This window comes from Thamnophis elegans, chromosome 3 (genome assembly GCF_009769535.1).
Source record: "Thamnophis elegans isolate rThaEle1 chromosome 3, rThaEle1.pri, whole genome shotgun sequence".
In the NCBI taxonomy this organism is placed as follows: domain Eukaryota; kingdom Metazoa; phylum Chordata; class Lepidosauria; order Squamata; family Colubridae; genus Thamnophis; species Thamnophis elegans.
Genome location: NC_045543.1, coordinates 58,040,828 through 58,057,197, shown reverse-complemented (window position 1 = coordinate 58,057,197; position 16,370 = coordinate 58,040,828). Strand labels below are relative to the sequence as shown.

The 16,370-nt window shown below is 42.0% G+C and overlaps 1 protein-coding gene across 1 annotated transcript in view; it reads right to left on the bottom strand.

The window, feature by feature from the left end:
- Positions 1-16,370, bottom strand: part of LOC116506166 (paralemmin-2-like) — a 149,013-nt gene that overhangs the window by 12,577 nt on the left and 120,066 nt on the right. Inside the window, exons 4-5 of the mRNA XM_032213818.1 lie at positions 15,092-15,206; positions 10,283-10,304 (exon numbers count right to left, since the gene is read on the bottom strand). Coding sequence (XP_032069709.1) covers positions 10,283-10,304; positions 15,092-15,206 — 137 coding nt within the window. The remainder of the gene's footprint in view (positions 1-10,282; positions 10,305-15,091; positions 15,207-16,370) is intronic.

Below are 16,370 nucleotides of genomic sequence, written 5' to 3'. Positions count from 1 at the left end.
TAACAAGGGGGTAGCCCAACAAGCAGCTGTGCCTGAGAGCAAGCTGATAATGAATCCCACCTTCGTCCGGTCAGTGGGAAAGTCTTCCGCTCTCAAGCTCAGGAACAGCTGACATTGTCCCAGAAACGCAGCAAACATAGCCAGACTCCCATCATATTTATCTGGCATGGCTACTGGGCACTTCCTCCTTGGCTGAGGGGGGGGGGGTTGCAGCTCTCTGCAACTGCGGAATTTGATCCGACAACATTACGATTTGTTGTGCCATTAGTCTATTTTCAGCCATCAGCTGCTCCATAATTACGGAAATGAAGGCTTGTCAGGCAGGAGTCAATCTGTTCTGTCCCCCCTTCACGGCTCTTAACAAACGGCAAGCAGACAAACTTAAAAGGAAGTCTTTTTATCAATTCTCGGCTCCGACTGGCTGTGAGCCCAAAAATAACATAAATACAGTCTCTAACGAGATAATAGAATACTAAACAAAAACTCTTACAACGCAATGCACTTCTCCAAGTGTATCCTTGAATCAGGGTTACATAAAACCAAGCACTTTTCCAAGTGTAAACCACGACTGCTGATTAATCAATGTTGTACGAACCAAGGAACGCATGAAGGAACGTTGACTCCTGCGACTAGGGCGTGGCAGCATCCGTCCTTTTATCTCCAAAACCCCACTAACGAGCCCCAGCTGCATCGTTAATTTTGCATTCCGAAAAGACTCACAGAAGACTGCTGCTGAGTCACAACAGTTAACCATGTCATTTGAACAGAGAAGAAAAGGTCAACAGAAGATTAGTCTTCTATTTCTGCTGCTGATACAGATAAGCCCTCAAGTGGCCCTCCAAAAATAGGGCTGCCAAAAAACTCTCTTGGCTTTGTTAAAGAATGTGATAGTGGGGATGCTGATTTTAAAAAGGGACTCTTCCCATTTGACCAAGGAATGCATGATTCTTTATCTGCAGCTCACATAATTGAGTAATTCCATTGAAATTATGGCTATATCAAAATGGTTGCATTCCTTTTTTTCTTCGCTGATTTTCAGATTATGAACTGTCACCATATACAGTCCATATATCATGTACAATTTAATTCATCCCAATATCTAATAAGATGTTTGTATGGTCACTTTAAAAGGTCTTTATTTATTTATTTTTTGATGGGATTAATTGAGTTTTAAAGTAGAAAAATTAAATGCTATGCCACCAGCTATAAATAGAAGAGGGCAATTTAAACTGATTATAACAAATATACTCCAGACAAATTTATTAAAGGATGCTGTATCTCAAAAAAGCAAACATGTAAAAAAAGCATACAAAGTTGGACATGATTGAATGGTTAAAACAACAATTTCCAAAATCTCCACAACAAACAGGCAGGCCACCAATAGCGCAGGTGGAGATGATTAACTTGATCATAAGACTCCATGGCCTTTTGCTACATCTCCAGTGTCAGCCTCTGTTTTGCTGCTGCTTCGGCTGCCATTGAAACGGGGAGAGTGGGGGCATAGTATTTGGGAAGGGAATCATTATGTGCTGGAGGAAGATTCTAGACGCTGGCCTGACCATCTCATTGCTCATGTGGAGGAAGGGAGTTTCCCGCCAAGGTTAACTGTCCAGCATTCCATCCTGGTGATGTTTTTTTGAAGATGTCTCCCACCTGACAGTTGGGTGAATTATAATTGGACTATGGACTGGGGTGCCAAGGGGAGGGGATTGAACTATAGATGATATTCTTTGCTTTCGCACCTAATTAACCAGATTCAGCTTTGCTTCGCTACTATTCGTTTGTAATTAGTAAAAGTACACTTAATTTCAAACAAATGGAGTTGAGTGGTTTCTTTCCTGATTATTAAATGAAGTCGCACCTGACAATAAGCAGAATCTCACCTCGCACCCAACCCCGAGCGAACAACTTCCGAGGGGGGTGCCCTCATAGAAGGAAAAGAAAAATGTCTTTACATGAAAGCGACCAGGAAGAAGACCATGCTGTGAATTGCCGAATGAAGCTGACCCACTCTGTTCCACCCCCCCGGAGGGAGAGGAAACCTGAGAAGCCTCCAGGCAAAAGAAAGGAAGCCGCCTTTGCTGGGGAAGATGTTTCTTGACGCTTCGAGCCAGAGGAGGGGAGAAACGGAAGTCCCAGCTCTTCTGACGACAGTGATGATGAGGATTCTCATCACTGGGTAAGTTCGCGATCTGGCCCCATGCTTATTCCCGTCGAGCTTAGGGTGCCCTCTTCTGGCGAAAAAGAAAAACTTATGGCTCTATTAGATTCTGGGTGTTCCCGTTGCATGATAAGGCCTGAAATGGTTGAGAAGCCGGGCTTGAAACTAAAAACTTTAAAAATCCCCATTGCTTTTTGCCAGATAGATGGCTCTATTGCGGGGCCCGGTCCTGCTCATTTTTCCACTGAACCCATCGAGATGTGGATGGATACCCACCAAGAAATAATAACTTTTATTGTAGCACCTGGGATGGACCGGCCCCTTATTCTAGGATTCCCCTGGCTCTGTAGATGGAACCCACGCATTAACTGGAGAGAGGGGTGGTTGCGGATTCGGATAGCCACACCCTCTGAGGGGAAAGTTGAAGCTCCAGACTCTGACACTACTACTCCCACACTGGCAGCCAGGGGGCAGGAGAAAATTGGGGGGGAGGAAAGAATTCCAAGGGAATATTGGGACCTCAAGGATGTTTTTAGTGAAAAATCTTCTGATAAATTACCCCCTCACAGACCCACAGATTGCACCATTGATATTTTACCTGGAGTAAAGCTTCCAAAGCCCCAAATATATTCAATGACCCCTAGAGAGATGGAGGAAATGAGGAAATTCATTGACAAAAACTTGGAAAGGGGATTCATTGAACCAGCAAGGCCCAAGGTAGCGGCTCCAGTATTGTTCAGAGAAAAGAAAGATGTTAATTTCAAAAATCTGAACTGCATCTCTGCTCAGAACCTGTACCCCTTACTACTGATGAAGGACATGCTGGCCCAACTGGGGAAGGGCCGAATTTTCACTAAATTTGACCTAAGGGAAGCGTACTATAGAGTCAGAATTAAAGAGGCGGACGAATGGAAAACTGCTTTCAACTGCCCCCTTGGTTGTTTCCAATTTCGGGTAATGCCATTTGGCCTCCAGGGGGCGCCAGCAGTCTTCATGCAGTTAATTAATGAGGTTTTACATGACCATCTTTACAAAGGCGTAATGGTCTATTTAGACGATATCCTTATTTACACGGAAACACGTGAAGAACATGTGAAACTTGTTTGCACAGTTCTGAAAAAACTCTGAGTGGCAGAACTGTACGCCAAGTTGTCCAAGTACGAATTTCATCAGGAAAAAGTTGATTACCTGGGCTATCGGATCTCCCACAAGGGGATAGAAATGGACCCCGCTAAGGTCAGAGCTGTCACTGAGTGGGAGGCCCCACATACACGTAAGCAGTTACAGAGATTTTTGGGATTTGCTAACTTCTATCGTCAATTTATTCCCTCCGCTAAGATAGCTCTCCCTATAACTAACCTCCTTAAATCGAAGGGAGGGGCTAAGCCTAAACCTAGCAAACCGTTGGACTGGACTATGGACTGTCAAGCTGCTTTTGAGAAGTTGAAACGCCTCTTTGCGAAGGAACCGGTCCTCAAGCACCCTGACATGGACACACCTTTTGTGGTCCAGGCTGACGCCAGTGATGTGACAGTGGGAGCTGTACTACTTCAAGCAAATAGCCAAGGTAAATTACAACCATGCGCTTACACCTCTTGCAAACTGGCCGACACAGAAAGACATTGGGCTATTTGGGATAAAGAGGCTTTTGCGGTTCGTTGGGCTTTATCAACCTGGCGCCATTTTCTAGAGGGCGCCAAGCACACTTTCGAGGTGTGGACTGACCATAAAAACTTGGAGGCATTGAGAACCCCCAGAAAACTTTCTCCTAAGCAGATGCGCTGGGCTCAGCATTTCAATAGATTCAATTTTACCTTGAAATACATTCCAGGAGGAAAATTTTTTATGGCTGATGCTTTGTCCAGACTCCCTCAGTACAACTGTCCAAAGCTCAGTGTTGTCCAGCCTGTCATTCCCAAAAAATTTCTAGCTGCTCCTGTTGTTACCAGAAGTCAAACAACTTCCAAATTGGAAGTCACTGAGGACTTTCTATCTAACCTAAAAAAGGCCCTTACTGAGGATGACTGGTTCCAGCAACACATGGATGAATGCACTCTAAAAGATGGATTGGATTGGATTGGAGCAAAGTTATACATCCCTGTGTCCATTAGGACCATTGTACTTCAACGGGCTCATGATTCCCGGATGGCTGGACACTTTGGGTTCGTTAAGACCTGCACCTCGTTAAGAGGCAATTTTAGTGGCCATCACTGAAAAAAGACATTGAGGCTTATGTAGCTAGCTGTCCACTTTGTGCTGCGGCTAAACGCTTTCCGGGTAAGCCCCAGTGGCTGCTCCAGGTGGTGGCCCGCCCAGTAGCCGCGTGGAAGGAGATCTCCATGGATTTCATTGTTGAACTTCCGGAAAGTCAAGGAAACACTGTGATCTGGGTTGTTACTGACTTATTCTCCAAGCAAGTTCATTTCATCCCTTGCTCCAAGATCCCTTCTGCTAAATCTCTCGCTAAGATGTTCATCTCACATATATATCCCTCACATGGGGTACCCGACCGCATCATTTCGGACAGAGGTGTTCAGTTCACCTCCCTCTTCTGGAAATAATTCCTGAAGTGGATTGGCTCCGCCCAGGGGTTAAGCTCCTCCCACCACCCTCAAACTAATGGGGCCTGCGAGAGGACTAATTCTGTGCTGGAACAATATTTACATTGTTTCATCAACTACCAACAAGATGATTGGGTGGAATTGTTGCCTCATGCTGAGGTGGCTTACAACAATTCCGTGCACAGCAGCACTGGCTTTACCCCTTTTCGTGTGGTGTACGGCCAGGATTTTATCCCCATTCCTGAGATTCCTCGCAAGCAGCGAGAAAAGAAAAGGGCTAAACCCCATGAATATAAGGTTGGTGATCAAGTTTATTTATCCACTAGATTTCTTCAAACCACGCAGAAGTCGAAGAAGCTGGGCCCCCAAGTATGTTGGCCCATTTCCAATTGTCAAGATCATCAACCCTGTCTCCATCTGTCTCCAGTTACCTAAGCAACTCAACCGAGTTTACCCTGTTTTTCATGTTAATCACCTGAAGCCTCAACTCACTTCTTCCTTGAGAGCACCTCTTCCTCCTCCACCTGCCCCGCTTTTGATAGAGGGAGAACAGCATTTCGAGATCTGTGAGATTTTGGACTCTCGTAAACGGCGGAACCGTGTCCAGTACCTGGTGGCTTGGAAGCATTTTTCCCCATCTCACGCTGAATGGATTGACGAGTCCCATGTTCGAGCTCCTCGTCTGCTCCGCAAGTTCTACTCTGCTTATCCTGACAAGCCCTGATTCTTGGACAGTCTGCTAATTTTCCTTTTTTTTGTTTTTTCTCCCTTCCCCTTTCTCTCTTTCGTGTCTTGTTGTCTGTCGGTTTGTTTGTGTTCTTTTTGTTTCTTCAGGTCTGACTGCCCTTTTCTGGAGGAGGGCCGGATGTCAGCCTCTGCTTTGCTGCTGCTTCGGCTGCCATTCAAACGGGGAGGGGGGCATGGTATTTGGGAAGGGAATCATTATGTGCTGGAGGAAAATTCTAGATGCTGGCCTGACCATCTCATTGCGCATGTGGAGGAAGGGATTTCCCGCCAAGATTAACTGTCCAGCATTCCATCCTGGTGATGTTTTTTGAAGATGTCTCCCACCTGACAGTTGGGTGAATTATAATTGGACTATGGACTGGGGTGCCAAGGGGAGGGGATTGAACTATAGATGATATTCTTTGCTTTCGCACCTAATTAACCAGATTCAGCTTTGCTTTGCTACTATTCGTTTGTAATTAGTAAAAGTACATTTAATTTCAAACAAATGGAGTTGAGTGGTTTCTTTCCTGATTATTAAACGAAGTAGCACCTGACATCCAGTTTAGACTAGTTCTCACTTTATTGCTCCTCTTTCTACACAAATGATGCTCTTTCCTACTTTCACTTTGCAACTTTGCTGCAGGGCATAACTCTGAATGTAATCTATGTAAATAATTATAACAGAGACCTACTGATTTTACTCTGGTGTAGTAGAAAAACCTCCTTGTAAAAACACCGGGATGTCTGCATGAGTCTTTTGTGAATCTTTAAATTTGGGCTATTATTTTTAAATTGCCTTAAAGGAGCAAGTTATAGAACAAACAATTAATTAATAATTAATAACAATTAATTAATAACTGGTAGGTAGAAGAGATAATGTACTGAATTCTAGACGAGGAGCCTTGCAACATCATGCCTATTTATTGTATTATTAATTTATTTTCTTAAAACAATATACAGGTAATCCTCAACTTACAACAGTTTGTTTAGTGATTGTTCAAATTTACAATTATACTGAAAAAATGATTGATGAACATTTTCAGTATTGCAGCATCCCCAGTGTCACATGATCAAAATTCGGATGCTTGGCAATCGATTCATATTTATTTATGACAGCTGCAGTGTCCCTGGATCATGGGATCACATTTTGCAAATTTCTTACAAGCAAAGTCAATGGGGAAGCCAGATTCACTTAACCGTATTCCTAACTTAACAACTGCACTGATTCACTTAATAATTGTGATAAGGTCGTAAAATGGGGCAAAACTCAACAAGTATCTTGCTTAGCAACAGAAATTTTGGATTCAATTGTGGTCATAAGTCAGGAGTGTCAAACTGGTGGGCCAGATGAGTCCCGCACAGGCCATGCCCACCCCAGTGCTGCCAAGGGGGAAAATGTTACAATACATCATGTGATGGCAACCTAACACGGTGAGTTTGACATCCATGTCATAAGTCAAGGACTACCTACATTAACAATAAAAGGATATTCAAGCAACTCTAGGATTTGTAAGATTATATTGCATTTAGGCAGTATTGTTGTTATACTATTATTACTATTATTGCTTTTTCAGTATGCAGATTCAAATATACTGTGAAAAAGATTTATATATTATGGTATAATCAATAAACTGTTTCCATACAAACTGACATAATTTAGGATACATGTCTGGGCGTAGCACATTATTGCGTAGTAATTGATAACAGCAACGTGTTGAGTGATGATGTCTTTCATTTTTGGCAAGCAGTTCCTTCTGGGTTATTTTAAACAAGCCTCCTCTAGTTTTAGAACTCGGTTGTGATTTACCTATTTTGAGATGTACAGATAGCTTCTTATCCTCCTTTCCAGATATGAAACTCATGCTGTTTTTAATAACTAACAGCCTAACTTGCATCGCAGCAGAAATGTGTTACAGAGCACCAAGGCCTCTTTGTAAATTCAGAACTCTGGAATCTTACAAGTGACAACATCAATTGCATGCTGGCCTTCAGTTCTGAAGGCTGAAGCCCAATACATTTGAAAGGGACCATTATGTATGTATATGTATATGTATGTACGAGTGTGTGTGAGTGTGTATGTGTGTGTGTGTGTATTTATATATGTACAGTATGTATGTATTTGTATCGGGTGAAATGCTCTGAAGTCGGCTACTGGTTCGCTTCGTGATAAATCGCGCAGCACAGCAGATTGTCAATGAATTGTGCAGCTCAGCTGATTGTCACGCAGCTGATTGTCAGAACTAGCATTTTTTACTACCAGTTCAGGCGAACCGGTCCAAACCGGTAGTATTTCACCCCTGATTTGTCTCCCATCTTCATTATTTGTATGGATAACTCAAAGTAGCAAATATATCCAACATACGTACCTTCCTCCTCCTATTTTTTACATGGCAACCTTGTGAGGTGGGTTGGGTTGAGAGTGACTGGTCCAAATTTATCCAGATGACTTTCATGGCTAAGGTAGAACTTGAACTCACGGCTTTCTGCTTTTTGTCTGGTGGTTATCTGGGCATGCCACCTGGATATATGGTGTGTGTGTTTGTGTCATGCGCGCTATCTAGGTGGACATATCCAAATGACCTTATATGCTATCAGGGTGGAACTCCACAGAAGTTTCGGAAGCTACTCCCTCGTAAGTGCGCTTTCAGGGACTGCTAGGTCAATGTGTTTTACAGCAAACAACCAGGTTGGCCTTTCATGACTTGGTTGCTTCTTTCAATGCCATGTCCTCAAGACTCTGCATTAGTCACCCTCAATTAGTTCTGATTTTAATATTGTATTTTCCCTCTTACCTCACACCATAATTTTTGGCCTGGATATCATCTAGCACATTTCATCTTTGGTATTGATGCAGTCAAGGGTCTGGGAATCTGCACAGCCCCCAGAGAGGTAATCCTCGACTTACACCAGTTCATTTAGTTACCGTTCAAAGTTACAACAGCACTGAAAAAAATGACTTATGACTATTTTTCACTCTTACGACCTTTGTAGCATCCCCATGCTCATGTGATAAAAATTCAGATGCTTGGAAACTGGTTCACACTTATGACCATTTCTGTGTTCCAAAGACACCTGATCACCTTTTGCAAACTTCTGACAAGAAAAATCAATGGGGAAGCCAGATTCAGAATAACAGAGTTGGAAGGGACCTTGGAGTTTTCTAGTCCAACCTTCTGCTCAAGCAGGAATGCCTATACCATTTCAGACAAAAGGTTATCCAATCTCTTTTTAAAAACCTCCAGTATTGGAATATCCACAACTTCACTTAATAACTTAGCAACTGCAGTGATTCACTTAACAACTGTGGCAAGAAAGGTCATAAAATGAGCCAAAACTCACTTAACAAATGTCTCCCTTAACAACAGAAATATTGGGCTCAAGTATGGTTGTAAGTCAAAGACTACCTGTATAAGCCTTTAGGTTGTTGTGAGCATGCTTTCTTCCCCTCTGATTGTGGAAACTGCCCTCTAGGGCTGTTTTGATTGGACTTCAGGAGATCATGCACATGGCTTTCATAGAGCTACCTGATCACCTGTTCAATACTTTCCATAGCGATCCACACATCTTTTGAGCGCTCCTTATAAACACACATTTTATGCTCTTCCTAAAGAATGCTAGTTCTTTGATTGGGAGGGCAATTAAATTAGCTGATTTTCTGGCATTGTTTGTATGTACACTACATATTTTCTTCTGCTTTTTCCAGCAAGTGGTTTGTGTGTTCTTTTGTACTGATTTTTAAATTTTATATTCTGAGGATTTTACACAAAAGTGCAACAACATTGCTGACACCGGATTGCTGAATAGCTCCAGATCTCTTTCTGAAAGTCTTCAAAACTTCCTTTCAAATTTTGAACCTTTCTTTCTTCTACCCAACCGATGTGCTCCCGTGCACCTCTGATGAACAGTATTTCTATCCATACTCTGATGAATCTTTCACTTGTACTTCCCCTTCATACAGTGCAGCAGCTTTTTAAAAATCCCTAATAGCATCAGGTTTCTTTTCAGCCTAATTCAGTTGCACAGCTCATCTTCTAGAAAGACAAGAACTTTCTGGGCACTTGAAGATGTACAATCTCAAGACTCATGACCTTGACACAGAACTACTTTAATGTGGCCACGAGGAAGAGCCTATAGGATGTATGATTACCATTCCATCAAATATTATCAAAAGGAAGCATCACTTTAGTGAGGTAATTTCTTTTACATATTAATTCCTTGGGCTGTTTAATATTAGTGAGATTCTATCAGAGTTACAACATTTTTAGACAGAATGTCTTAAGGATCAGATAATGGTTCAACTAGATTACATGAATTTAATAAGTCTTATTGGAAATAAATATGTCCACATCCACACACACAATATAAAGAGCAGTTGAATGGGTCCAAATTTGTTTTTTGTTTTTATTGCACCCCAACATTCTCTATGAGGGTCATTTGGGGGTGGGGGTTTCTTCTGTGCTATTAAGATCTGCTTTGTCTCCAAATGCTAAGATTTATTTTCAAATAATTGTGTTTAGTATGGAAGTACCTGGTTATCATTATCATTAAATTACATCATGAAATCTATATTTGTATGCATATATGCCCTGTTGCTGTCAGATACATATAGAATAGGGTTTATCTTGAGCTATGGCACATGAAATCTAAAGAAAGCTTATTGCCGGCATCAAGGACTTTTGAAAAAGCTTTATTCTATATTCTCTCTTTGGCTAACAGCATTTTGAAGCTTAGTATATATGTGTTAAAAAGTAGCAAAGTACTAAATAAAATGCTCATATATAATAATATATAGTTAAAGATATCAAGTATGAAAGAAAAGCAAACTACTTACCTCCATCTTGGTGTGAGAAACTCTGAAATATCAAAAGCATTGAAATCAATTAGTTTGATATAATATTAGTGTTCAAAGTGCTTGCCACATAACATATTAATACTATTTACAGTAGTCCTATAAATTAGGAATAGGCAGGAAGCCACTCTTAAGGGGGAGGCATTTGGAGCTGGTCACAGATGGGGATTAGATTTACATTTAAATATAATTCATGCATACATTTTCTCTTGCTCAACTATATTCATGCTCAATTCTTCCATTGACGCTTTATTCAATACTTTGTTCCTGTTCTTATTTGTAAGTAGGTGACCCATTCATTTTCCCACTACTGTGAGATGCACCATTCCCAATGAGTAGGAAAATAAAGGCTTCTTTCCCTCTCCATTTAGTAGCAATAGAAATAGCACTTACATACTGCTTCACAGTGCTTTACAGCCCTCTCTAAGTGGTTTACAGAATCAGCCTATTGCCCCCAACAATCTGGATCCTCATTTTACCCACCTCGGAAGGATGGACGGCTGAGTCAACCCTGAGCCTGATGAGATTTGACCTGCCAAATTGCAGCAGCTGGCAGTCAGCAGAAGTAGGCTGCAGTACTGCACTCTAACCACTGCGCCATCGCAGCTCATTGGAAGGAAGCAGTGCTACTAGGAAGCCAAGCACATATTAAAACAGGCTAATATCCATTCTACAATTATTTTGAATTATATTTCCTATTATCCATTGTCCGTGTTGGCTTGGGCTGATCTTGTCTCATGACTGGTAGCTCAGTTTCTTTTCAGGCTTGGTTGTAAGAAACAGAAGCTTCTTTTTTTTCTCATCCAGCATGGATGGACATATACACAAGTGGACCTGTTCCTCAATTATAACGGCTTTCTTGTCTCTACAGTCAGCAAGAGGCGGAACTCTACAAGGTGAACCAGATACGGTTTCAAATAACCAAGCATCACTAACCCTGTTTATCAGACATATCAGAAGCTGTTCTAAGGCTGCTGAGGAGTCCATAGCTCTCAGAAATAGAAATGGCAACCTCCTGATAAATAGCTATGCACATGCAGTTGAAGCATATGGAGTCCTTGATGCTTTGGGAGCTTGGTTGATTTCTTGCAGGCATTTCATTACCCGACTTATTATGCACTGAGGATGTTACCTAATCAGGTAATGAAATGTCTGCAAAGAAATATCCAAGCTCAGAGAGCACTAAGGACTCGACAGTTCAAACCTGAGCTACAAATATTCTCTTCTACTGCTTGAAACATGTGTTATGTGTAGTGTAAAGGAATTTGCAAGTTGTATATGTAATCAGAACCAGATGTATGTTATATTCATTTTGTAATTTAATTGACATACTCTTCTTTAATTCTGGCAATGGAAGCTTGTCTAGGTGCCAACACTTCTTTAGAATTCATAAATGTTCTTTGTAATAATTAATTAATTAATTAATTAACCTTTATGCTATCCATTTCACCTAATTTTGTTTTCTTCTTTTGCCTAAACATGTTCAGCCTCCCAACAGTCTTACGTGGCCTTAATTTTAAAAATGGGTTTCTTTGAGAGAAAGAATGATTTATGCTCCTGTTGGGCAGGATGAATATTTCAACTTTCTTCCAGAATATAGCCATGCATGTGGATCCTGCTGTGAAATCAATGTAATTTGTGGATTATTACTATGGGAACTACAGAGCCTGTGCTGAATTCAGATCAAGTTCATTGCTTTTGAATCAGCCTAAAATGACCTCCCCTAACACAGCGCACTGTAAATTGCATTTTAAGTATCTTAATTAAGTACTAAATGAAGTGTAGCTTCATTCTGTCAGAGCAGGGATAAGAAGCAGGGCCATTTCACTGAAGTTGCTGAGAGAAAAGTTTCTTTTGACTCCATTGTTCCTGAACAGATATTGTAAGAATTTAGTGATAGTAGAAGCTGGTGTATACATTTTGTTTTGTCCTCCCTCTATTGATTTTCTTCCTTCACTGGTGCATTTTAAGATTATAAGATTTTACTTTTGTAGTTTCTAACTGAAAAGTAAGCTATTCTGGGAGACATTCTGGTTGAGGACCAGAATAAATAAAAATTGATTGAATCAATTTGAATTTGATGTAGGTAATGTCCCATGACTTTATCTGACTTGGAAAAAGGAAGAAGTTTGACAAAGCAACAAGAATTATTGAAAGAGAACACTTGATTTAACAATGTTCTGGGATAGTATGAATTTATTTATTGCTAGCTGTATAGGTTCAAATTTCAATTTCTTCTAAATTGAATATTTCTTGCCTAAATATGTTCAGCATTCTAAAAGCTTATTTGGAAAAACAAACTCTTCAGTGAATGCATAAATCAATGATAGTCTCATGAGTAATTTTATATAAGGGGCCACTTGGAATCTCTGAAGTATTTTGGCAGTTAGACATAAAGATGTTTGCAGATTAAATCTCCATTTGGTGGTTCTGGATTATAATAATAATCTGTGAGATCAATTTTAATCCAAACAAGGGCTTTAGAATATTTAATCTTAAATTTTCAAGTTAAACTAGATAGCATTCTGTAATATTTAAATATATAAGCCATTCTACTTCCACTTATCACTAGATATAGTGATTTATTTTTTTCATCACTCTTAAATTGCAGGACTGAGCCTGCATTCCTTAAACTGGCACCCCCTAGATGAGGGTTGTCAAAGTCCTGGCCCATGGGCTGGAAGTGTAATGCACTGACCACACCCATCCCCATTTTAATGAAGGGGGGAAAAGTCCTAATATGTTACATGATGTCGCTGTGACACATGTGGGTTTGAAACCCCTGCCCTAGATATATTTCAACTGCAGGGCCTATCTTCCCAGTTAGTGTAGCAGTAGTAGGAATGGATTTGAAATTAGGGAGATTGCTGTAGATACTTGCCTGTGAGAAGGTATTTAACTGCACTGACCTCTGTAAGACTTGCTTTTGAGTAAGTATCCAGCCACTAAATCTCATTTTGTGTTGTAATGATATTGTTATCCTTTCAGTACACATCTTATGTTGAAGGCAAAACCTTCTCATGATTAACTTGAATATCTGGCTACTCTACATAGCCAGGGACGTGCAGTCACTAGAGGCAAGGGAGGTGGAGCCTCACCACTCTCCTCAGGAAAAGAAAAGAAATTTAAATATATTTTTAAAAATAATTAAAGCCAAGATAGTTGCTACCAGATTCCAGGTCACAGTGGCTTGGTGACTGCTTAGTGTTAACCAAAGCAGGAGGCGAGAGAACTCGGGTCCTCTTTTCCATAAGGAATTTTTCGCCTTCTAAAAGTTAATAAAGAGTTAAAAGGCAAAGAAGTTCAGATGGAAAAGAGGCACTAATTCTCCCGCCTCCTGATTTGGAAGCAGCCAATCGTGTCTTCTTGAGCACGCTTACGTTGGGCGGGTTATTTCGGAGGGCGCGCTTCAGAGGAGAGAGGAGTGGGGGAGAAGGAGGAGGCTCACTCTTCACCCCTCCCAGGGTCCAGATTCCCTTCGCTGCAAGCCTTGCTGTCTCTTGCATCCCAAAGGTGGGTGGGTGTGGGAGCTTTGGTGGCCCCAATTCTTCTCTGGGGGGCGGGGGGTGTCTCCTGGGGCTGCTGGCTAGATAGACTCCCGAGGAGCGACTCCTTCCCTCCTAGTCCCCGTGGGTGGCTGGAAATGTCCGTGCATTTCAGCCAGCCACAAAACGCTTAGCCGGGGGTTTCCGGCTGGCGGCCGAGGGACAAGCTAAAGTGCCGGCATGCACTTTAAAATGCCAGCGCGCCTGTCCGCCATAGAGCGGGCTTGTTCTCTACTTTAAGGGGGCTTTGCATGGGAAGGGAGGCTTTCCTCCCTCTCCTCAGCTGTAGCTGGGGTGAGGGGGGTGGATGGCGCGTGCACACGCAATATTCCAAGAGCCAAGGTGGCGCAGTGGTTAAATGCAGCACTGCAGGCTACTGCTAGATCAGCAGGTCAGCGGTTCAAATCTCACCGGCTCAGGGTTGACTCAGCCTTCCATCCTTCCGAGGTGGGTAAAATGAGGACCCAGATTGTTGGGGGCAATATGCTGACTCTCTGTAAACCGCTTAGAGAGGCCTGAAAGGCCTATGAAGCGGTATATAAGTCTACTGCTATTGCTATAAAAAAAAATATATATTCCGGTCGCTGGGGGGTGGAGGCAAAATGTCACAAGGAAAATCCTGGCGCGTGAGGGTGGGCGGAGGCAGGGGGCTCTGCCAACGCCAGCCACTGCTGCCCGTCCTTGGTGCTTCTGGTGTGTGAGGCTGCTCGGGGAGATTATTCATTTCTTGCATTCAGATGCTTGCCTTAAAGCCCCCGCCGCCCCCCTCACCCAGCTATAGCGAGCGAGCACGCGCTTGGAGAGGCGGGCTCCAAGGCAAGCCCTCCGATCCTTATGCGGTGGGGAGATGAACCCTTCAGCTTGTCCTACCTCCCCTCCCCAAGCGGGTGCCCTCCTCCTCCTCCTCTCCTTCAAAGGCAAGAGGCAGGCAGGTTTTTTTTCCCCCGGAACGGCTTGGTCCTGTCGCCATAGATTGGAGGGTGGGGGGAGGAGAATATAGAGGTCCTGCCCGCTTGCCTCACCGGCCGTGAACTTCACTGCACGTCACTGTATATAGCTATGAATTAGTGTTAAAGGCAGGAAACAAATTTAATAAACAAATAAAGTTTATTTTCTATTATCTGATCTTAATCTGACCACCTTCTTCTGTGGAGCTTCTCCATTATACCTATCTCTATTTGTATGTAGTTGGAAAGAAAAGTTTTCTCTTAAGATCAAGTTGTTTGGATTTTGTTTTTCAGGTTACCTTTTGTAAGTCCTCAAAAGATTTTTCTGTCTCCTTTAGTTTTTCTAAGATGATCTGTTCTTTGGCAGATATTTGGGATTCTTCACATTCAAGCTTTCCTATTTCTTGTTCTAATCTGGAAAAACATATTACAGAAAAATTTATTCATCTGGAACGATATGTCCAATCAAGAAGGCATACATTTGGCTTAGCTGCAAGATGTTATCTGAATATGCAAATGTATCCTGTTGTTTTCTTTAATATCAAATTATCAATGTAACTATTGGCAACTGAATAAATAAAGTGAGAATTATTAATTAGGTTACGATGCAATTCTCTCATTTTAATTCACTTTCAACTAAAGGTGGACTAGGAGTTTTTGTACCAGGAAAAGCGAGTCTTTCTTTTGCAGATGTCCCTCCAAAAATAGGAAGGAAAGGAAAGGAAAGTAAAAAGGGAGAAAGGAAAGGAATCATTGATACCCATTATGGACCACATTGGTTTACTTTAGAAATAAGAATATTAACAAGAAAATCAGTAAAATAAGTTTATTATAAGTACACTGTAATCTATATTTCAACTCAAAATGTAAACAAAACCTGCATTTGAACTGATATACAGCAATTCCTTTGGATTAATCTATTCTGGATGAGAACAAAATGTTACCTTTTTATTATATCCCCCCCCCCATTTACTCAATATGGAGTTTTCTCTGATCACCATTTTATCCTGACAATTATGTAGGTTTATTTGAGAGAACACAAAAGGGTCACTGTGAATAAGGAAATAGCTATTCCCAATTATCTGGGAGATCAAGAAGGGACAGTTTTACCCTAAACCAGTGGTGGCTAACCTTTTTGCCGTCATGTGCCAAAAGCATATTCACACTCATAATGCAATGTGCACATAATCCCCCACCTCCACACACCCTGTATTTGCGTGTGCAACCCCACCCACATATGCGTCCTGCCCTCCCTCGCTCATTTTTGGCTTCCAGGTTGGTGGAGGCTTTCCAGATGAAAAATGGGCACAGGGGCACCCCCACACCCAGTTTTGGCTTGGTTGGTGCAGGAGGCCTTTCAGGCCCAAAATGTGGCACCCTCGTGCCCCATTTTGGGCCCGGAAGGCCTTCTCCATCAACCTGGAAGCCAAAATGGGGCACAGGGGTGCTGCACAAGGCCTCAAAATGCAATGCAAGTTCCCCCACACATGCACATCCCCTGCATGTGCCCCAACCCCGCGCATGTGCGGCAGAGATCCAAAAACCAGCTGGCTGGCTGGAGGTGTGCACACATGCATG